The sequence below is a fragment of the Bidens hawaiensis genome, unplaced genomic scaffold (genome assembly GCF_021521415.1).
Source record: "Bidens hawaiensis isolate Kalapana, Puna unplaced genomic scaffold, B.hawaiensis_p1.1 tig00021507_1, whole genome shotgun sequence".
NCBI classification, from domain to species: domain Eukaryota; kingdom Viridiplantae; phylum Streptophyta; class Magnoliopsida; order Asterales; family Asteraceae; genus Bidens; species Bidens hawaiensis.
The window spans coordinates 240,019-263,989 of NW_027493342.1; the positions used below are offsets into that span (position 1 = coordinate 240,019).

General features: G+C 39.4%; 1 protein-coding gene and 1 pseudogene across 2 annotated transcripts; both read left to right on the forward strand.

Annotated features, from left to right (window-relative positions):
• Positions 1-15,277: 15,277 nt before the first annotated feature.
• Positions 15,278-18,790, forward strand: LOC143563678 (GCN5-related N-acetyltransferase 6, chloroplastic-like; annotated as a pseudogene). Its single transcript, XR_013140710.1, has 8 exons — positions 15,278-15,484; positions 17,093-17,230; positions 17,772-17,824; positions 17,929-17,965; positions 18,096-18,160; positions 18,249-18,353; positions 18,434-18,581; positions 18,648-18,790. The product of XR_013140710.1 is annotated as a GCN5-related N-acetyltransferase 6, chloroplastic-like (transcript).
• A 3,285-nt stretch (positions 18,791-22,075) lies between these two features.
• LOC143563679 (GCN5-related N-acetyltransferase 6, chloroplastic-like) lies at positions 22,076-23,914 on the forward strand. The gene is made up of 7 exons (XM_077051170.1): positions 22,076-22,261; positions 22,950-23,002; positions 23,097-23,133; positions 23,219-23,284; positions 23,373-23,477; positions 23,558-23,705; positions 23,772-23,914. Exons 1-7 carry the CDS (start codon positions 22,076-22,078, stop codon positions 23,912-23,914), a joined length of 738 nt encoding a protein of 245 aa, XP_076907285.1.
• The last annotated feature ends 57 nt before the right edge of the window (positions 23,915-23,971 follow it).

The following is a 23,971-nucleotide window of genomic DNA, read 5'->3' on the forward strand; positions in this document are numbered from 1 at the left end:
AAGAATTCCATTATTGGAGTTATCCATGATGAAGGGGTTGTATGAGTTACAAGGACAGACTTCGCCACCACCGACGGGTTGCTCATTACTTCTACCCTGACATCTTTGCCAAAGTGATCGAAGCTGGTTGATGCCATCTTACTCAGCGCGTCAGCAGATTTGTTTTCACTGCGCGGAATATGAATGATTCTGAAGCAGTCAAATTGCTCGATGAGCTTTTTCGCCTGCTCTAGATATAGAGGCATGGTGTTCTCCTTGGCATCATAAAGGCCATTGACCTGTGCTGCTACCAAGTATGAATCAACATGGGCCTCTAGTTTTTTAACTCCGAATTTGTGCGCGATGCGCAGGCCAGCCAGCAGGGCTTCATACTCAGCCTCATTGTTGGTGCTCTTGAAGTCCAACCTGATGGCGTAAGTATATTCATGATTCTCTGAATCCAACAGTTTTAGGCCTGCGCCGGACCCTTCGTTGTTTGAAGCTCCGTCAGTGAACAATCTCCAAACATTTTCTTCATCATTGGCTCGCGGAGGGTCTGCCTCGCGCTGAGCCTCTTCAATTTTTCCCTCGGGGATTTCTGCGATGAAATCAGCTAATACTTGTCCCTTTATTGCTGGACGGGGCTTATAGGCGATCGTGTGCTCTCCCAATTCCAGCGCCCATTTTGTCAGCCTTCCCGAGAGCGCGGGGCGTCGCGACTTGCTGGATGTTGTAACCAGTCAGTACTTCAATGGGATGACCATTGAAATATCTATGAAGCTTACGCGACGCGTGTGTTAGTGACAAAACTAACTTTTCCATGATGGAGTAGCGCGTCTCAGGATCTGTCAGCACCCAACTCACATAGTATATTGGCGTTTGGATTCCCTTGCGATCCACCAACAATACTGCGCCTATGGCGCGCTCTCCTGCTGATAGGTACAATGTCAAAGTTTCACCAGGAAGTGGAGCTGTGAGCGCGGGCAAATTTATCAAACATTCTTTTATCTCACTGAAAGCTTGCTCGGCCTCAGGAGTCCATTTGAATTGGCTTTTCTTTAAGCAATTTCTCAATGTGTTGACAAATGGGGTAGATTTGCTTGCATGGTTCGCTAGGAACCTGTTGATTGATACCAATCTACCATTCAGCTTCTGGACTTCTTTCATGGTGGATGGCGAGGGCATGTCAAGGATGGCCTCCACCTTTTCTGGGTTCACCTTGAAACCATCCTTGGTAACCATTACACCTAGAAATTTTCCCTCTTGTACGCCGAAAGTGCATTTGCTCGGATTGAGCTTCATGTTAACTTCCTTTAGGCGCCCAAGGGTTTCCTCGATGTATTTGAGCATTTGTTTTTCCTCCCTGCTTTTGATCACCAAATCATCCACATAGACTTCTAGGTTTCTTCCAATTTGCTCGCTGAAAACGGCATCCATAAGTCTTTGGTAGGTGGCGCCTGCATTCTTCAAACCAAAGGGCATTTTTGTGTAACAAAAAACGCCCTTGTCGGTTCTGAAGGCAGTCTTGTCCTCGTCTTGTGGTGCCATTTGAATCTGGTGATAGCCCTTGTAGGCATCCAGGAAACATTTGAGCTTGAATGGCGCCACGGAGTCCACCTTTGCGTCGATGTTTGGGAGGGGGTAACAATCTTTTGGGCACGCTTTGTTGAGGTCCTTGAAGTCAATGCACATCCTCCATGACCCGTTACTTTTCTTTACCATCACAGGATTGGCTACCCACGTCTGGTATCGTATCGGGCGGATGATGTTTGCGCGCAGTAGATCCTCAACCTGCTCATTCATGGCCCTCGCTTTCTCATCCCTCATGACTCTCTTCTTTTGAGCAATTGGCTCTACAGACTTGAACGTGTTGAGAGAATGTTGTGCCAGGTCTCGCGGAACCCCAGTCATATCAGAGTGTTGCCACGCGAAGACCGACATATATGCTGTGAGCAATCTTTTCATTCTCAACCTCGTGTCGTCTGATATCGTTGCGCCAATTGTGATTTTCTGCTCCGGGAATTTTGGGTTGAGAATCCATTCCTCTGGCGCGCTGTCTGCCATTGGAAGTTTCATTCTCCCTTCCCGCGGAGTACTTGTCACTGCACACAAATGATCTCGGTATACAAATGTTACACCTGTTGGTGTTGGGAACCCCAACGCGCCGTGCGCTGGCGACGGTATGGCGTTGAATTGGGCAATCGTTCCCCTACCCAAGATCATATTGTGGCATGAAGTGGTGGGCAAGACCAAGAAGTTGACAACTTCGGCTCGCTTGTGTTTCTCATCCCCCATAGTTAGCTCAAATTGTATTTGACCTAGGGGATGAATGATTTCATTTGAAACACCAGAGATTGGTGCATTCACAATTTCAAGCCTTGCTTGGTCTGCCGGATCCAGTTTCCTGAAACATTGCTCATACATGATGTCTGATTCGCTGCCAGTGTCCACCAGGACTTTTGACACTTCATAATGAGCAATGTGTGTAGTGATGACCAGAGGACTGCTGATTGAAGGGCCTCCCCTGATTCTTGGGAAGATTACTTGCTGCTCGCGCCAATCTCCTTGGATTTGCGCGCTTCTCTTTCTTGATCTTTGCCCTTGCGTTCCTCCCTCGGCTACACAGATTCTTTTGAACTTTTTACCGGCAGAGGCTCCTTCTGGTTGTTCATTTTCTGGTCTTGAGTTTTTCACCAGGTGAGCCAGCTTGCCTGATTTCACATCTTTCTCAATTGCATCTTTCAAGTGGTGGCATGCATCAGTGTTGTGTCCTGTGGACTTGTGAAACTCACAGTACTTGCCACTGTTTGATGGTCCCTTGTAGTGTAGTGGCTTGGGGCTTTTGAACTGGACATTCTCAGTGCTTAACACTTGTGAAGGCGTTTTAGTGAGTGGAGTCCATATTCTTGGCAGAGGTCTGTTAGGATCTCTGCCGCCTTCCCTCTTGTCACCCTCCCCGCGATTACGAACGTCTTTTTGGGGCGTGGGTGAGCTTGGTTGCGCCTGCTTTTCTGAGGAAGAAAAACTGGTTGATTGCAACCTGGACCATACAGAGTTCTGTTTGCCCCTTCTTTCGCTGCTGCGCGGTGCCTCTGCTTGATGCCCTCTTTCTCTCGCTCTATCTTGGGCAATTTGTTTTTCATTTCTCGCGAAGACTCGCGATGCTTCCATTAGCTTGGCCCAAGTGGTTGGCATGCCATCTCTGCTTACGAGAGCTCGGCGAAGTTGATCACTGCGCGCGCCTTGTATAAACGCCACGCGCAATAGTTGCTCAGTGATACCTCCGATTGCCAGAGACTCCTGATTGAAACGAGTTATGTAGTCTTCAATCGTTTCATCATTCCTGCGCACGCAGTGCATGATGTCATCAGGGTCGCGCGTGTGTCTGCGCTGCTGTACGAAGTGGGCTTGGAACTTTTCCAATAGTTCCTCGAACCCATCGATTTGCCCAGTCGGCAAGCTCTCGAACCAGACAAGCGCCGCGCCCGTGAGGCAACGAGCAAACATGTGACACCATGTAGGCATCGTCCAGCTTTCTAGGTTTCCAGTGTTGTAAAAACCTTGTAAGAAATCGTCTGGATCTGTTGTGCCGTCATATTTGCCCAAACCACTTGGCATCTTGGTTTTGTGCTGAATGGGGGCCTTTGCGATGCGCTCAGTGAATTTTGAATGTTTCACTAAGATGGCTGGCCTGTACGGTGTGGTTACGTCCACTTGCCCTCTCACTGGTGGGCTGTACGGTGTGTGCAGATCCAGATCGGCTCTGGCTCCAGGCGCCATGTTCATTTGCGCGCGGAGCTGTGAGCCTCCTGCATGAGTATCTCGCGTCTTCCTAACGTTGTGCACTTCTTCATCACTAAACTCAGCATGTTCAGTGTGAACAGAGTGACCCTCTTCCGGCGCGCGCCCCCTTCTTGTTCCATGAACGGTTTGCTTATCAAACGCTTGCCTTTGTGTTTTGTGTTTGACCAGCTCATTGTACTTGTCCATTAGACGCCGTTGCTCGTTTATGAGCCATTCTTTGGGGTCATTGGTTTCATCTTCTGGACCCATTGGTCCTTTTTGTTTCGCGCCTGTAAGATTTTGTAACGTGAGATCGTCTGGAGGAGTTTCAGTCTGGCCATGAGGAGTTGTGATGAAGGGACGGTTACTGGTGGTGCGCGTAGAATCACGCGGCACCCTCAGAAACTGCTGTCCCTCATTAACATCCTCACGTTCAATATCCTCCAGAACTTGATCAACGTTACGAACGCCAGAAACCATGGTGATTATTTGTTTTTTTTTTAGAGATCTGATGAGATCTTGTTGCCGTTGTAACAGTGGATGGCGCCAATGAAGAAACGTGGATCGACTCACTAGTAGACGATCTACTTTCCTCGGGTGTGATTATGCTATTTCACCGATGGTTCTCTGGAATCTGGATTCTTCCACCTACAAAATGAACAGCACCGTAAACTTACCCCTCAGAAAGGGACAGAGGTGTCCTCTTTGGGGTAACCCTCCGGTGTGAGAATAAGAATTTGCAGGAGAAGATAATAATATGAGAGTAAGGAAATTGGAGTGTATTGCTTAATATAGCTGAATACTGTGTAATTGGATGTGTCCTTCCTTGTGGAGTTGATGTGGTATTTATAGTGCTAGGGTTTCCAATGATTGGGCTCAGACCCAATTAGGGCCTTGTTGGCCTCCTCCAATTGCTTTGCGCCACGTGTCCTCTGGGACACCTGGTGCTTTTTCATTGGTTATAATCACGTGGTAGCACATGGGTTTTGTTGAGTTGTCCACCTTTCATTGGCAGCTGTCAACATCAGCATATTCTTATTCCTTAAAAAGATACCTTCTGGAAGGTTGTCTGACGTGCACAATCAAGGTTGCCCTAATCCTGATTTGGATAAGGACAAGGTTGATTATGTGCATGTGTGATACGCGCCTATCCTGAGGATGCGCGAGGTTTTTTCTTTATTCTCACGCGCAGATGTTTCATGCGCAGATGTGATATGCACAAGCATGTGATATGCGCCACGCGCGGATGCGCCACGCGCAGATGTGATATGCGTGAGCATAGGTGATGCGTGAGCATATGTGATGCCTGAGCATGTGATGCATGAGCATATGTGATATGCGTGAGCATATGTGATATGCGCCATGCGCATAGGTTTTGGCTTTGTGCCTTCATAATGTCTTGATTTCAAGCCTCTTGTCTATATCTTGTGGGTTGACCCGCCTCGCTCGGTGTTGAGGCGGGTACATACCTCTTCATTATTTATGCGTATTTACTTTTGATTTGTGCTTGAATGAATGTTTCACATGTCGCTTGATTGAATGTCTTTCGATTATAGGTGCATGTTAGGGTTGTTTACTGTGTGTTTGCAACTTGTTTATGGTTTATTGAGCTCATTCACCATAGAAACTGATTTTTAGCATATTATTAGAAGTTTATATTCTTACTTGCTTAGATATCCGACAGGTGATAAGTTGTCGGGTTTGTCCTTGTTATTAGGGTTTTAGGTTAAACTGTCTGACAGGAAGTTTGCCTAGTTTTCCTTAGTTTCACTGCTTACCCGTGTCCTTTAGATCTCTTCTAGACCACCCCGTGTACTTAGGTGCATTGAGATAGTGAAACCGACGGGTTAGCTATTTTTTAGGGTAATTAGTCATAATTGGTGAATTGACAGGTGAGCCAATAAGCCGGTGCTTTTACATGATCTTTAGGATTTCCTCTTAGGTGACACCTTGAGAGTGATTAGGGATCCATTAGGTTTCCTAGGGTTCATATTTTTAGATTCCCGGTTCCAGTAGCATTTTCCCGTAACCGTTAAAAGCCCGAGTCATCACAATTCGGATTCCTTGCCTAGGTAACGCCTTTTTCATTAGTATTTTCGTCTAAGTTTTAGAATTTAAGTTTAATTTATTAGTTAATTTAGTTTAATTAAATAGTCTAAATAATTATTAGTTTTAAAATAAAATAAATAAAAATAAAAAAAAAGAATCTTTCTCTTAATTATTAATTTAATTAGCTTTTAGAATCTAAGTTCGTTAATTTAATTAGTGTCTCTAGGGTTCGATATTCCCGGACTTCCCATAGCTATTCTACACCCGATAGGTTCACTTGCCTGTTGCTAGTGGTTTGGTTTAGGGTATTCTAGGTTTTTATTACTCGTTGTGCTAGGTTATTAATTGCAATATTTTTATATACCACTTTTAGGCACATCAAAACACATATGTTAAATACATCAAAAAAATCATTGCCCTAACTCGCAAAAAATTGGTATGAAACAAATTAGTATAATGATTGTAAATATACATAACATACATACTTGCATGTAAGAAGTAAGAAATTTCAAAAAAAATTATAAACCACTAATTAAAAATTAAACAATCTAGTTTGTTTTTTGGTTCTTGCATCACTTGGTGTTCTATAATGAACCTCACAGTATATATACAACTTCAAATAAGGAACTGACTTTTGCAAAACTTAACATGATGAAATCAAATAGAAAGAGATGTTGTAGGGAAGAAAATAATAAATATTTTTCATAAAAAAATAAATAAAATAGAAAAACTACTTTAGAGGCTTTATCTTTTTGTATGAAATAGAAAATGATTAGGCAACAAAATGAAATATATATTAAAGGTAGAAAATGGACTGGTTGAGAGGATCGGTTAACGCTTTAAATTCAGTATATTACACAACCTGGTATGTCGTGTATAAGATAGTTTTTAAATTAACACAGAAACAAACTATATACTGATTTGAAATTTTATAAAACATTTCACTGTTACTTGTATGTTTTGTATGTGTGTGTGTGTTAGACAGAGAGAAGGAGGGATCGAGATAACCTCATCAGGAGTCTGCTCTTCATCAGGAGATTCTCGATACTTGATTACCCATCCTGGAAATGAAACCAAGGAAACGATTAATACTTCAAACCAAAAAGCTGTGACATTGTTTTATCAACACAAAGTAGGCATCTAACATCAATTCAAACTAACTTTTCCCAATCTCAGATCCATATATCTACCTAAAACTTAATACTCCATATGTCTCAAATAGCCACTAGGCAGCAAGCACAGAGTAATTAGATGTTCTTATTTCCAAAGAACTTAAACTCAAAAAACTGCATACAACAGATCCCTAACTCGGATTATATAGCCTAGCGTTACTTGCCACACAAGGCACTGCAATTTGAGTCCAAATCTATCCTACTTTATAACTAACATGAGGATCAACATAAATCTCCAACTAGATATACAACTTAATGAAACCTAACTTAATTAACTAGTTTACCAAGGCTTAATTTGAAAATCGAAATTCTAAATCTCGCACTAGTAATCACATGTTATTTCCAGACAAGTTAAACTCAAAGCCTGAATAAAAGAGATCCGTAGCTTGGTTTATATAGCCTATCCTACTTAAGAAACCTAACTTAATTAACTCCCAAGTTCCTTTACAAACCTGACTAGTTTACCGAGGCTTAATTTAAAAATCGAAATTCTAAATCTCGTACTAGTAATCACATGTTGTTATTTCCAGAAAACTTAAACTCTAAAACTGAGCACAGGAGATACCTAACTCGGTTTATATAAGCTAGTGTTAGCAATTTGAGTCTAGCTCTATCCTACTTAACAAACCTAACTACTATACCGAGGCTTAATTCGAAAATCTAAATTCTAAATCATCTACACCTGAAGATCTGATATCGAATTAGCGATTAGACAGGCTAATAATGATCTGATATCGAATTCGTCACAGACAGAAAGCTAGGGTTTAAATAATAATAATAATAATATATAATTATATAATTGTGAGGTTTATTACATATATAGTGAGGTTTATTATAGAACACAAAGTTATTGCAAGAACAAAAAAAAATCTAAAGCGTTTAATTTTGTATTACTGGTTCATAAATTTTTTAAAAATGCATACATCTTAGATGCAAACACATATATTATATACATCAAAAAAATCATTACACTAACTCGCAAAATTGGTATAAAACAAATTAGAATAATGATTGTAAATATACATAACATACAAATTTGCATGTATGAAGTAAGAAATTTCAAAAAAAATTATAAACCGCTGATTAAAAATTAAACAATCTAGTTTGTTTTTTTGTTCTTGCATTACTTAGTGTTCTATAATGAACCTCACAGTATATATACAACTTCAAATAAGAGACTGAATTTTGCAAAACTTAACATGATGAAATCAAATAGAAAGAGATGTTGCAGGGAAGAAAATAATAAATATTTTTCATAAAAAAATAAATAAAATAGAAAAACTACTTTACATGCTTTCTCCTTTTGTATGAAATAGAAAGCGATTAGGCAACGGGATGAAATATATAAAAGGTAGAAAATGGACTGGTTGAGAGGATCGGATAACGCTTTAAATTTAGTATATTACATAACCGGGTATGTCATATATAAGATAGTTTTTTAATTAGCACATAAACAAACTATTTAGTGATTAGTAAACTTATTTTTTTAACGCATAAATTTCATTGTTATCTGTATGTTTTGTGTGTGTTACATAGAGAGAGGGAGAGAGAGAGATAACCTCATCAGGAGTTTGCTACTCTGCTCTTCATCAGGAGATTGTTGATACTTGATTACTGTTAGTTAGTTCATATCGGGTTTTAGCCCGTATGTAGTTAGATAGTTAGACAAAGCCCATGGGCCGATTATTGGATGGCATTAGGGTTTATTCCTTGTATATATAGGAGTGTTCACCATTGTATTATTCATTCACTAAATAAACATCCTCTCTTTTACATGGTATCAGAGCTACGGCTCTCGATCCAAACCCTAGCCGCCACCTGATCAGAATCCAGAACTGAAAGAAAACGAGTTCGGTCTCGTTGCACAAACCCTAGCCGCCACCACAAAATCCTTTTTCACCATCGTCACCGGAAACCCCCGATTTATTCTTCCTGAAAAGCCGCCGCCGAACCCCTGCCGCACGCGCCCCCACGCGCCACCGCCGCTCCGCCACTGCCACCTACGCGCCGGCGAGTGACGGCGCGTGGCCACTTTTCCGGCCACCGGACTTTTTCCAGACGTCTTGTTTTTCACCTCCGAACCTCCCTGTGGTGATAGTTTTCCGATTCGGACACTTTTATTTTTTTGCGCCAGCTCGTGTATTCGTTCTTGCTCGGTGTTCAAATCTTCAGCTTCTATGGCCAACAAGACTTCAGAAACTCAGATTGCTCCAGGAATCATCAACTACTCTGCTGTTCTACGCATTCCCATCAAGCTTGACTCCAAAATTGGAGTTCGTGGAGTCTCTTTGTCCAAAAGGGCCTTACTAGTGTGGACAAAGACGACCATCTCACTAAGCTACCTCTAGATCCGATTACCCGAGAGTGGCGTATCGATGACAGTGGAATACAAATGGCACTATGGAATGCCATGGAACCACAAATTCTCACTATTGCCCAAAACTTTTCCACTGTGAAGAAGATGTGGGATCACCTTTCTTCATCCTTTTCGGCTCAAGAGTCTATCTCATGCATATTCTGTGGTCCAGGCCTATGGCAGAGCCGAACAAGGCGATTCCACATTCACCGATTAATTTACACGATTTTCTAAACTCCGGGATGAACTTCGTGCTGCATATCCACCCACTACCGATTTACAGGTCCAGGAGGAGCGAAACACCAAGATGGATGTCATGACCTTCATTGCCGGTTTATCACCCAAGTATTCAAGCGCTCGGCCCTTACTGTTGAGTAACCCTTCGGCTACATCCTCTGTTGAATCAACTTATCATATGTTACGGGAGATGTATGGTTACGATGCAAATCCTACAGACACATCAGCTATGTATACCTCTTCTGGTAAAGGTGTTGGTCGAGGCTCTCATACGACCCACAAAAAGGGTATTGGACGAGGTAATGGTCTTGTCTGTCACTATTGCAAGGAACCTGGTCACACTAAATGGGATTGCCCAAATCGTCCCCCAGGAAGCCAACCACCTCCTCGTCCCAAAGCTCGCATGGCTGCCACCGGTGAGGCTTCAGATCCGATCGCTACTCCGGCCTACACGTTTAGTGAAGAAGACTATTGTCGACTGCAGCATCTTCTAAATTCTCAGACACCCGCCCCCGCTCCACGCGCAAATACGGCCAATTCAGGTACATTTCCTAGTCTCACTTCATCTTGGGTTATTGATTCAGGTGCTACTCATCACATGACTGGGAACCCCGATATCCTTTCTAGCCTACACAAAGTTTCCCACCAGCCAGTTCGACTTGCTGATGGATCTACTTGCCCCGTCCTTGGCATTGGATCCGTCACCAATTCGTCAAACCTACCTAAACCTCTCTTCTATTTTGTTTGTTCCTAAATTTCCCGATAGCCTTTGTTCCGTGAGCCAACTTACTAAACAAAATAATTGCTCTGCTAAGTTTTATCCTACTCATTGTATCTTTCAGGAGCTGGGGACGAACCGGCTGATTGGCACAGGTTTTGAATCCGGTGGCCTCTACCGCTTAACCTTCCCGCCACGTCCTACAGCAAACACTTGTGTTTCAAAAGTCAAAGAGGACCACTACCGGTTAGGTCATCCCTCTATAGCGGTTATGAGGCAAATGAGACCAGATTTACCACTTTCGTCTTTTAATTTTCATTGTGAGTCATGTCAGCTTAGTAAACACACCAGGCGTCCCTATCCCCCTAGAGTGTCTAGTCGACTCAGTGGTTTTTTTGAACTTTTGCATTCTGATGTATGGGGCCCTTGCCCTACTAAATCTACATTGGGTTTTGAATATTTTGTTACCTTTATTGATGATTATTCTCGTGCTACTTGGGTTTATTTATTGAAATCTCGTAGTGAGGTGTTTTCCACCTTTCGTGAATTTAATGCTTATGTTCAAAACCAATTTAACACAACAATTAAAACTCTACGATCTGATAATGCAAAAGAATATTTTTCCACCGACTTCACATCATACTTAAACACCCATGGGATTGTTCATGAATCCTCGTGTGCATATACATCCCAACAAAATGGTGTCTCTGAACGCAAAAATCGTCACCTGTTGGATGTTGCTCGCACACTCATGTTTCAATCTCATGTTCCACATCGCTTCTGGGGGGACGCCGTTCTCACTGCCACATATCTAATAAATCGCATGCCCACACCCGTTCTTCATGGTAAAACACCATTTTCTATCTTTTTTCCTACAGGCACTCCATTTCCTCTAGCACCTAAAGTTTTTGGTTGTGTGGCTTATGTTCATGATCATCGTCTGAAGGTCACTAAACTTGACCCCCGAGCTATCCGTTGTGTCTTTCTTGGTTACTCCCGAGTTCAAAAGGGGTATCGGTGCTATAGCCCATCTCTTCACCGATACTTTACTAGTGCCGATGTCACCTTTCATGAGTCATGTCCCTACTTTCTCGAGCCTACCACTTCTGTGTCTGACCCTTTCCCCGACCTTGATCTACCCACCTCTATCTTCATCCCCACCTTTTCCCATGCCCAGTGTACCAGATTCCCCAGTATTAACTACTTCTGATCCTGCTCCTACGGGTCCACCGACAGACCCTCCACCTCTACTCTTCACATATAATCGTCAACGTCGTAATCACTCGTCACAGCCTTTTGATTCCCAACCGGACCATGATTTGTCCTCAGTTCCACCTCCCGCTTCTGAGACCAACCTCCCCCCACCCACTCCCGAACCTACTCCTACCTCCACTACACCATACGATCCTCCAGGTGCCCCTTTTCCTGATATAACTATTGCCTTTCGCAAAGAGCCTCGATGTTGCACCCGTTACCCGATTCACGATTATGTTGCCTATTCTCATCTGTCTCCTGAATCTCATGCCTACACTACTACCCTTGATTCCTATCCGATTCCCAGGAATGTGATGACAGCTCTTGCCCATCCAGGATGGAGGCAGGCTATGGAGGAGGAAATTGGGGCTCTTAGATCCAATCATACATGGGATCTTGAAACGCTTCCTGTAGGGAAGCGTGTTGTTGGTTATCGTTGGGTATTCACGGTCAAACTGCACCCGGATGGCTCTTTACATCGCTTAAAGGCGCGATTGGTCGCCAAGGGTTATTCTCAGGCATATGGCATTGATTATGATGAAACTTTCTAGCCGGTTGCTAAAATGCCATATGTCCGTATTTGCATTGCTCTTGCTGCCATTAATCATTGGCCGCTCCACCAGCTTGATGTCAAGAACGCCTTCCTTAATGGTGTTCTTGAGGAGGAGGTGTATATGGAGCAGCCACCAGGGTTTATTGTTGAGGAGGAGGCCTCGAAAGTTTGCAGACTACGTCGTTCTCTCTATGGCCTTAAACAGTCTCCCAGGGCATGGTTTGGTCGATTCTCGAGTGTTATGGGACAGTTCGGGATGACTCGTAGTGCATACGATCACTCTGTTTTTTTTAGACACCACGAAGGGAAAAGGATTATTGTAGTTGTTTATGTGGATGACATCATAATCATCGGTGACGATACTACTGGGATCACTGAACTCAAACAGTTCCTTCAGACTCAGTTTCAGGTTAGCGACTTAGGTCAGCTACGGTACTTCCTCGGCATAAAGGTATCTCGCTCTCCACAAGGAATACTTCTCTCTCAACGGAAGTATGTCCTTGAAATGTTGACTGAATGCGGCTTGCTGGGTTGCAAACCAGTTGATACCCCAATGCTTCCTACAAAGAAGCTCCTCCCAAAAGAAGGGGATCCAATGAAGGATCCTGAGCGATACAGACGGTTGGTTGGTAAACTTAATTATTTAACTGTCACGTGACCGAATATTTCTTTTTCTGTCAGTGTTTTGAGCCAATTCATGGCTGAACCATGCACCAGCACTGGGATGCTGCTCTTCGTGTCTTAAGATATCTCAAGACCACACCAGGCCTTGGCATCCTATATTCTGACCAGGGTCATTGTCGAGTGGGAGCTTTCACAGAAGAGGGAGATGGTCCGATATCAGGTTTCTCAGACGCAGACTGGGTAGGTTGTCCGATTTCACGACGATCTACTACTGGGTATTGTGTGTTTGTCGGAGGAAATCTTGTGTCATGGAAAAGTAAGAAACAACACACGGTTTCTAGATCGAGCGCTGAATCGGAGTATAGAGCTATGGCAGATGTAACATCGGAGATGACATGGATTCGTCGTCTTCTAATAGAACTTGGAGTTGTTTCTAAAGACTTGATGCGGCTATACTGTGATAATCAATCAGCCATTTATATAGCCAAGAATCAAGTTTTTCACGAGAGGACGAAACACATTGAGGTTGATTGCCATCTTATCAGAGACCGGGTAGTAGGCACACAAACAGATCCTCCATCCATTCAACCGATTCATATTAAGACAAACTTTCAGTTTGCGGATATTCTCAATAAGCCTCTTCGGAAACCTCAAATAGATTTTATTTATAACAAGTTGGGCATTATTAACATATATGCTCCAACTTGAGGAGGAGTGTTAGTTAGTTCATATCGGGTTTTAGCCCGTATGTAGTTAGATAGTTAGACAAAGCCCATGGGCCGATTATTGGATGGCATTAGGGTTTATTCCTTGTATATATAGGAGTGTTCACCATTGTATTATTCATTCACTAAATAAACATCCTCTCTTTTACAATTACCATCCTGAAAAGGCATCAAACCAAGACAAGCAGTTAATACATCAAACCAAGACGAGGCGATATCATGAAGGTTGTGACATTGTTTTATCAACACAAAGATCAAAAATTAATTCAAACTAATACTCCATACAGAACGCTAAAAATATGTCCCAAAAGGCCACTAGATAGCAAGGGAGAGTAACTGCATGCAGCCCAATACTTAGTATATACCTAAGACTTAGCAGCAATCAATACTCTTAATGACCTAACGAACTAAAACTATTAGCGTACTTTCCGGATTACTTACATTTCCCAACAAAATAAAATAATATCCATCATTTGGTTATCTATTTTCACATAAACTTGCAACACAAGTTAAGAATCGATATAAAACACAAATCTCGTTAACTTATCTCATAACACTTCCAGAAAACTTAACTGAATAAAAGAAATCCCTAACTCGGTTTATACAACCTAGCGTTACTTGCCACACAAGGCACTGCAACTTGAAGTCCAATTCTATCCTACTTTATACCATGAGGGTCAACATAAATATCCAAGTAGATATACTTAGCAAACCTAGCTTGTTTTCCAAGTTCCTTAACAAACCGACTTGTTTTATAAATTCAAACTAGTAATCACATGTTATTTCCAGACAAGTTAAACTCAAAGCCTGAATAAAAGTCACACATGTTGTTATTTCCAGAAAACTTAAAACTCTAAAACTGAGCACAAGAGATACTTGACTCGATTTATATAAATATAAGCAATTTGAGTCCAGCTCTATCCGTACTCGGTTTATATAACTCGGTTTACCGAGGCTTAATTCGAAAATATAAGTCATCTACACCTGAAGATCTGATATCGAATTAACGATTAGACAGGCTAATAATGATCTGATTCAGAACGATTGAAGCTAACGATTAATTCGTGACAGAAAGCTAGGGTTTAAATAATAATAAACTCAGAGAAGAGAAGAAAAGAGAAAACAGTACCTTCGGGTGTTGAATTGGAAGAGAAAGTGGCGCTGAAACACGACGACTGAAAACCCTAGCGATCGATCAATTGTATTGTATGAGTGAGAATGAGAATGAGACCGTTGGAGTTTGAATCAACTCGAGTGTTTCTTGTACCGACGAGTGGTATAGGTTCACAGTTATGTCAGGGTAATATTTTAATTGTCTAGGATAGTCCATATACGAGTTTTATAGGCTTTATATTCTGACTCGAATAGCCCGATATGACTTTATAGGCTTTCTATTCTGACTCTAATAGTATGATATGACTTGTATAGAGTTTTTAAAAAATATAAATTTTACTTAAAAATTTACAAAATATAGGAAATAATAGCCGGCATAGTTATAAGACAAAACTATCCTTTTAATATGTTTATATTATATTGATATAAGCTAAGTTTTATGGTGGATACTAAAACTCTAAATAGTATATTTCAATTATGTCAATATGCTTTAGATCAATTTATTGGAAGGAAAGTAAAGATTTGGTCTGGAATTCACACTGTCATAAGTTTGAATTTAATCCCAACAAGAACAAGAGATAGTGAGCTTGGGCTGCCCAACTTTGCCCATGATTTACAAACGTATAAGGTTGTTTTTTGTCATTGTACACACCGGATAGTCGAGCTTTTATTCTTGGTCTTAAAATAGAAAGGTATATTTCAATAAACGTAATAATGGTGTACTCGTACATGAGCTTGGTGATCAACGGCTTGGGCGGCATAGTCATGGCCGGAACGACGTTGCTGGTGATGTTTCAAGAGAAACTAGTTTACATCCCCGTTCTCCCCGGTTTCACCAAGTCCTATCCTATCATTCCCGCTCGTCTCCGCCTCACTTTCGAAGACGTCTGGCTCACTTCTTATAACAGCCGAAACTTTCGAGTAAATTTTGCCAACTTTTAAATGTTGAAGGATCAAAAATATTCTCAAAATAATTAGGAACCAAAACCCTAAATACTAAATACGTACAACAAAAACCAACATGAAAAACGAGAAAATCAGAATCTTGGAGTCCATCACGCATCGTGACAGATAATACACAAACTCATCACGGCACGCGAAAGAAAATAAAATGATATCTTGGGTGATGTAACGCTACGCGATGACCTTCTCCATTTGACCATCGCGATACCACGGTAAGCAACCGGAGACACGTATCGAACAACGTGTTGACACGTGGTGAGTCATCGAGCCACGTGGCAGGCCGTGAGTCCAAGGTGGCGGCGCGATACGCGACGGCCCCTTTCCCTCGCCATCGCGATACACGACAGGTTCCAAAACTCGCCTATAAAATGGGGAGTCGGGCATTTCACTCTCCATCCCAAAACACCTTCAACACACACATTACATCGATATAGTACCCGATACCGACCCCCGAAGTTCTGACGTTTTATTACCTGATACACGACGTAAAGTAGAAGTGCCGTCCAATTGATCTTACGTCTTTCACTCCAAATACAAATGATAAGATAGGGATTCCGCGTAAATTGTTTCATTGCATGGCTTATATAATTTATTATACTAACAACTATTATATAAAGTTAGATAAACTTTATAGATACTTTAATTTGGCATAAAAGTAAATTAACTATGACAAATAAACTAAAAAGCAATAATAATGTAGCAATATCCTTATATAAAAAGTGTTTTCAAAGAATCTTAAAAAAATGGTAGGATTTTATGTGATGACATTTTTATATTTTTTTTATAGACAGGTCATATATAGAGAAATAAGGTATGATACTAAAATAAAAAGTTGGTGGCTAAAATCAATCCACAACAATGCTATCCATTCCAAATCAAATTACTAGTCACTCGTTCAACACCACCAAAACATAACAATAACAATATTTTTCTTCTATTTCAACTTCCATAACCACCTCATCCACCCACTTGCTGATGTCCTTATTATTTTCAAACAACCAATTGCACAAACAAGGGTTTCTTTCTTGGACACAAGTCTAATGTTGGACAACATTAATTATTCACTTTCTTTATAGTTTTGCCTTGTATTTTAAGCCAGCCATCTTCCTAACAAACCATAATTAATGATCATTTCATCATCAAAACAACAATAAGTTTATGTTCTTCCATAATCCAATACATAGGAATTGCATAAACAAGTGCAAGATTTAATGAAGACAACCGGAATCGAACCCGGTTTCATGATTCCTGCTTGTTATGCACCAAGAAAACACCTCAATCCATGGATAATCACAATTTAAGTTTCTTCTTCAATCATATATTTTTTTTATGTCCGACAGAACCAGGGGAGGGTCAAGAGGGTCCATTGGCCCCTTTGTTACCATAATATGTCCATTTTTTATAGATAGATGTTTTTAGTTTTTTCAAGTTTAAAAGATAACGTTATGATGACCCTATGACTAAACAGTTTTGGTTCCGTGATGATTAATCCAATCAATTGTTTTCTTTTTCAGGACAATGAATTCACCTAATATAAAGAGACAAGAATTATCACTACACCTTTAGAAAAACTCACCACAAATTACAAGTCAAACCCATTTTCGGTTTGACCGGAAACAGGATAACGAATTATATGTTCAGATCAAGAAACATGATTTTGGGCAGTTTGTTGCACGCGAAGCGGTTCTTGATGAAGAATACTGGGTAATAATAATATTCTCTTCATAGGGGCGTGCATGAAACGAGAAAACTAATCCGAAACCGAAGAACCGAACTGGAATAACTAAACCGAAACAAAAACCGATGATCTGGTTTTATGTTTTTGTAAAAAACGAACTTTCGATTCGGTTTAGGTTTTGCGTATAACTAAAACAAAAAAAAAACGAACTTATAGATTTTATTTTATTTTAAACTTTAAGTAATTTATAATAAATTAATATACGGTTTAACCTGAATATTTTACCACAAATGTATAATAATTATTACCTTGTTAACTAACAAAAATAATAGGCCCAAATTCCTTTTTCTTTTTTTTCTTTTTTGGCCCAAATGGCAAAACAAAAACAAAAAACCGGAACCAAACCTAAACCAGACACTGAAAAACTGAAACCGAACAGTTTTAAAAGCTCAACAATCGACATTTAGTTTTTGGTTCGGTTTTAGCCAAAAACCAAACCGAACCATGCACACCCCTATCTCTTAATGCGGCTTTTAAGTTTTAGTTGTATCTGATAGTTTGGGTCAGACTGCAGCATGGTTAAGAGCAGAAACACACTTGGAAAATAGGGCAGATGATAGGTATGCTCATAAGCATCCAATTTATCATATTATATGATTCATATTATATGTTGTAACATTTTCAAATAAATGCAACTAATGCTAAACTTTTGTCGAAAACACAGATTTGCTGACAGCTACAAAAAGAAATTTACAGAGCAGGTAGGACAACAATAATAATAATAATAATAATAATAATAATAATAATAATAGTAGTAGTAATAATAATAATAACAACTTTTTTACCCGCGATTATTGACCATAAAAGTTCATATTTGTTTCACTTGATCAGGAGTTTAACGCACTAAAACGCCAGCCTGAAACAAAACTTGGACAAAAAGCACCTGCATTGTCACGGTATATGTTTTAGCCCAATATTTTATCATTCCCATAGCTTATGTGTGTAAAAAATATTCGATAATGAAAATATTTAAAGATTCGTTAGGTTAAGAAAGAGCACGCGAGTGAAAGACATACCGTCTTAAAGAGTGTAGTCGGAACACTTGATGTCAGCATCCGATCCTTCTTACAAGGGGAAACCTTTCCAGGGGTATATTAGTAAAAAACTATCTTGAAACTGAATTACAACTGAAGATGAACTAACTAACAAAAAATGTTGTTGACTCTCAGGAGAAAGTCAAAGCACCTATTTTTCACACTGCAGGGCCTAAAATCCAATATGGTTACATTGCAAACTTAAGTGTAGCCAAATCCGCACGCCGACAGGGTATTGCAAGAAACATGTTACATTTTGCCATTGATTCTGCTGTTTCAGATGGTAAGATTTGTTTTTAGTACGCGTTTGAGCGTATGTGTGACGGTTGACCATCGTTTTTGTTTGCAGGCGCAGAACAAGTGTATGTGCATGTACACAGAAACAACATAGCCGCACAAGAATTGTACCATAAAATAGGATTTAAGGTTGTTGAGTTAGCCAGCCCTCAACTGTCACGCGATAAAATGTACTTACTTTGTTACAGATCATAATATATCATATAAAAAAATTGTGACTTTTTGTTTACCTAATTAAACTGAGAAAGGATAAAGTAGTTTTAACCATGTTTTCAACCTCAAATATCTATAGTGTACTTCTGTAACACCCCAACCCGGAACAGGTTGACATGTCACTATTACAGATATCAAATCAAAGCCACAATCCAAATTACAATAAATCAAAGCAACCTAAGTCATATTATTAAACCAAAAAGAATTTATTTTTAAAATCTTGAACTTTATTAGTCTCTCTCATCACTAATTCCCCCGAGTCCCGGATTACCTGTGAACAAATAAGAAAAACACAACAAAGAAAATACGGCTGAGCCAAAAATTGCCCAGTAACGGAAAGAACAATAGTATAGGTAAGGACGGACGAAGGAAAAAAAACAAGTCTAAGAACTTTGATTCAAACTCGAAACCAACTTTTTACTGACAAAAATACTAAACATAAACTGACGCATAATCCGACACTTGGTCGTAACAAACTCAAACGCATACAGAAACATATCAGAATATATACACACATCAAACCACGTGACTACACATATCAAGAACTCAAAGTCATGTGAAACAGAAGCACCAACGAGCTTAAACATAACAGACTGGTACACAGCTAGCTAGTTCATGCACCTATGAGACGGTGAGCGTGGCGTACACCCATTATTCCATCTCCACACAACAAACGCAAACTCAGAGCTAAGATCGATCTATACGCCTCTAGGGGCCAAGCTAGAGACGCCGTGAACTTTTATTACGCACTGTCACGATAAGTGCATGCCGTTGACGCCCATATGACATTTCAGACATGCTCGGGTGGTGGTGGTTGTCTCCGACAAGGTGAGTAGATGTCCGACCGTGACCGTGACCGGAACTGATTTGGTGATGTCTATCAGGAGGAAAGTCCGACCTCTTGATGGTAGAACAGAGTTACAGCGGAGGGTGAGATCGTAACTGTTAGAGGAGGTGGTTTAAGAGCGCGAGGTAAGATGGTGGTACGGGTGAAGGAGTAATGATTTAGGTTTTAATCAATGAAAGATATTATATATTATATTCAATCGACGGGTTCCAAACAAAGAACAGATCCTTTTGGGTCTGTGGATCAAACACACCAACCCGCACAGATAACTGGTATGTTAATAGGTGGGAGAGGGTATCATCATCATCATCATCGTCAACAATGGAAAGAAACTTACCCTCAAAGTCAGTCTGGTGAGCCGAAGTGAGAGCTGTCGATGACCGACTTCCATTGCTTCGAAACGGTTCTGAACCGAAGCAATGATTTCACGGGAAGCCATTTGCATTTCCAGAGGAATGTTATCCGACATTTTGATTTTGAGATTTGAGGAATGCTTCACTTGCTCACACCTTTATTTCTATAGCTAGAACCCAGCTATTTTTTTATACATTCTTATATGCTTACACGCACGCCAAGGTAGGATGCACATTAAACCACAAAACAAGTCGATTATTCACCTTATGTTCAGATACTTAGAAAGTTCAACATGATAAACTTTGTTGAATGAATACATCCAAATACGTAAATTTGCGTTTAAGTGTTCATACAAAATTGATCTAGAATAGGATATGTACTTGTCTTATTTCAGTCTGCATGTAAGTAAAGTAAACGAGTAAAATAAGAATTCACGATAAAGCACGCCTTTTTCATGGGTTATTTGCACATCAGTCACATGACTAATCAACATGGCTAAAACTTACCGACACATCAGCTCACATCGTCATCACTTTTCACCCATAAATTACACAATTTAAATCAATCAAATAAAGAACTAAAGCCATGCTATACTCAAATCATCACATCCTTCTGTCGTATCCAAGTTGTCGAGATAACAAACAAAAATCAAAAACAAAACCGTTCGCGTAATTAGATCGGGGTAGAGTCCAAGATTGCAATGAGTGTTGATTCTTCAAAAGTGATGCAAGCATGAATTATGATTAAAAAAAAGAGTTTTCCATATTGATGTGCTTACTTCTTAGTGGTTGCAATGAGTATTGATTCTTCAAAAGTGATACAAAAACGTGTCATGTGACACAAAACAAAAGTAACAGCCTGAGCTAGTTGATCCTTCCGTCATGGCTCGATAACAAGTAGAGGCTGCAACCAACATTGATGTTCTTACTTCTTAGTGTAAGTTAGTGGAATTGATTGATCTTTCTATTCACATTCAAAGAGTACATATACACATTTCTCTAACTAACTTCTATCTAAGTTAGGAAATTACAATCAAAATAATATGAAAATGAATAATACATAACTGCAATATACGTAAATGCTAAGGTTTTAGCAATGGTATCTACGCTCTACACCATAACGAACGTAAATGATACTGAGGTTTTACCAACGCTCGGGTTTTACCAGCACCCGGTTTTAACATTGAGGTTTTACCAACTGTCCCGATGCAACGTGTCGGGTACAATACTAGTTTGGTATAAAAGTAAATTAATTATAACAAATAAACTGAAAGGCAATAATAATATCGCATCCTTATATGCAGTGCTTTCAAAGAATCTTAAAAAAAATGGTAGGATTTTGTGTGATTACATTTTTATATTTTTTTTATACACAGTTCATATATAGAGAAATAAGGTATGAATGTATGATACTAAAATAAAAGTTGGTGGCTAAAATCAATCCACAACAATGCTATCCAATATTACTGGTCACTCATTCAACACCACCAAAACATAACAATATTTTTCTTCTATTTCAAGTTTTCAACTTCCATAACCACCTCATCTTCCCACATGCTGATGTCATTATTATTATTAAACAACCAATTGCACAAACAAGTGTTTCTTGGACACAAGTCTAATGTTGGACAACATTAAATTATTCACTTTAGAGTTTTGTCTTGTATTTTAAGCCAACCATCTTCCTGACAAACCATAATTTAATGATCATTTCATCATCAAAACTACAATAAGTTTATGTTCTTCTCCAAACCAATACATAGGAATTGGATAAACAAGTGCAAGATTTAATGAAGACCACCGGAATCGAACCCGGTTTCATGATTCCTGCTTGTTATGCACCAAGAAAACATATCAACCCATGGATAATCACAATGTAAGTTTCTTCTTCAATCATATATTTCTTTACATCCGACAGAACCAGGGGAGGGTCAAGAGGGTCCATTTATTATAGATAGATGTTTTTAGTTTTTTCAAGTTTAAAAGATATCGTTATGATGGCCCTTCGACTAAACAGTTCTGGTTATGTGATGATTAGTCCAATCAATTGTTTTCTTCTTCAGGACAATGAATTCACCTGATATAAAGAGACAAGAATTATCACCGCACCTTCAGAAAAACTCACCACAAATTACAAGTCAAACCCATTTTCGGTTTGACCGAAAACAGGATAATCAATTATCAGTTCAAATCAAGAAACATGATTTTGGGCAGTTTGTTGCACGCGAAGCCGTTCTTGATGAAGAATACTGGGTAATAATAATATTCTCTTAATAGGGGTTTGCATGAAACCGAAAAAAACCAATCTTTGAAACCGAAAAACCAAGCCGAAATAACTGAAATGACACAAAAACCGATAGTTTGGTTTTATGTTTTTGTAAAAACCGAACTTATAGATTTTTATATAATTTTAATTTTAAGTAATTTATAATAGTTCAACAATAGTTCAATGACACAAAAACCGATAGTTTGGTTTTATGTTTATGTAAAAACCGAACTTATAGATTTTTATATAATTTTAATTTTAAGTAATTTAAAATAGTTCAATAATATTTTTTACCTAAATATTAAGTTCAATATTAAGTTTTACCTAAATATTTTATAATAGTTCAATGTTAAGTTTACCTAAATATTTTAGCACAAATATGTAATAATCAATTAATTATAACTAACAAAAAAATAGGCCCAAATTCATTACTTTTTGCAACTTATATTTTTTTTCCCGCTTAAAATTTTCAAGCTCAAATTAAAACCAGAAAAACCGAACCAAACCTAAACCGAAATAATCGAATCTGAAAAAACTTATACCGAACGATTTTAAAAACTCAACAACGGACATTTGGTTTTAGCCCAAAACCGAACCGAACCGAACCGATCCATGCACACCCCTATCTCTTAATGCGGCTTTTAAGTTTCAGTCGTATCTGATTATTTGGGTCAGACTGCAGCATGGTTAAGAGCAGAAACACACTTGGAAAACAGGACAGATGATAGGTATAATATATAAGCATCCAATTTATCATATTATATGTTGTAACATGTTCAAATAATGAATGCAGCTAATGCTAAACTTTTGTCAAAAACACAGATTTGCTGACAGCTACAAAAAGAAATTTACAGAGCAGGTAGGATAATAATAATTATAACAATAATAACTTTTTTGCCCATGATTATTGACCATAAAAATTCATATTTGTTTCACTTGATCAGGAGTTTAACGCACTAAAGCGCCAGTCCGAAACAAAACTTGGACAAAAAAGCACCTGCATTGTCACGGTATACGTTTTAGCCCAATATTTTATCATTCCCATAGCTTATGTGTGTAAAGAATATTCGATAATGAAAATATTTAAAAGTTCGTTAGGTTAAGAAAGAGCACGCGAGTGAAAGACATACCGTCTTAAAGAGTGTAGTTGGAACACTTGATGTCAGCATCCGACCCTTCTTACACGGGGAAACCTTTCCAGGGGTATATTAGTAAAAAACCATCTTGAAACTGAATTACAACAGAAGATGAACTAACTAACAAAAAATGTTGTTGACTCTCAGGAGAAAGTCAAAGCACCTATTTTTCACACTGCAGGGACTAAAATCCAATATGGTTACATTGCAAACTTATGTGTGGCCAAATCCGCACGCCGACAGGGTATTGCAAGAAACATGTTACATTTTGCCATTGATTCTGCTGTTTCAGATGGTAAGATTTGTATTTAGCACATGTTTGACCAAATGTTTAGCAGTTGACCAATGTTTTTGTTTGCAGGCGCAGAACAAGTGTATGTGCATGTACACAGAAACAACATAGCTGCACAAGAATTGTACCATAAAATAGGATTTAAGGTTGTTGAGTTGGCCAGCCCTCAACTGTCACGCGATAAAATGTACTTACTTTGTTACAGATCATAATATATCATATAAAAAAAATTGTAACTTTTTGTTTACCTAATTAAACTGAGGAAGGAT

Coding starts and splice junctions, on each gene's coding strand:
- LOC143563679 (XM_077051170.1), top strand. CDS start 22,076: ATGAATTCACCTGATATAAAGAGACAAGAATTATCACCGCACCTTCAG. Junction 22,262..22,949: donor TTCTTGATGAAGAATACTGG/GTAATAATAATA, acceptor TATTTGGGTCAG/ACTGCAGCATGGTTAAGAGC. Junction 23,003..23,096: donor GAAAACAGGACAGATGATAG/GTATAATATATA, acceptor TCAAAAACACAG/ATTTGCTGACAGCTACAAAA.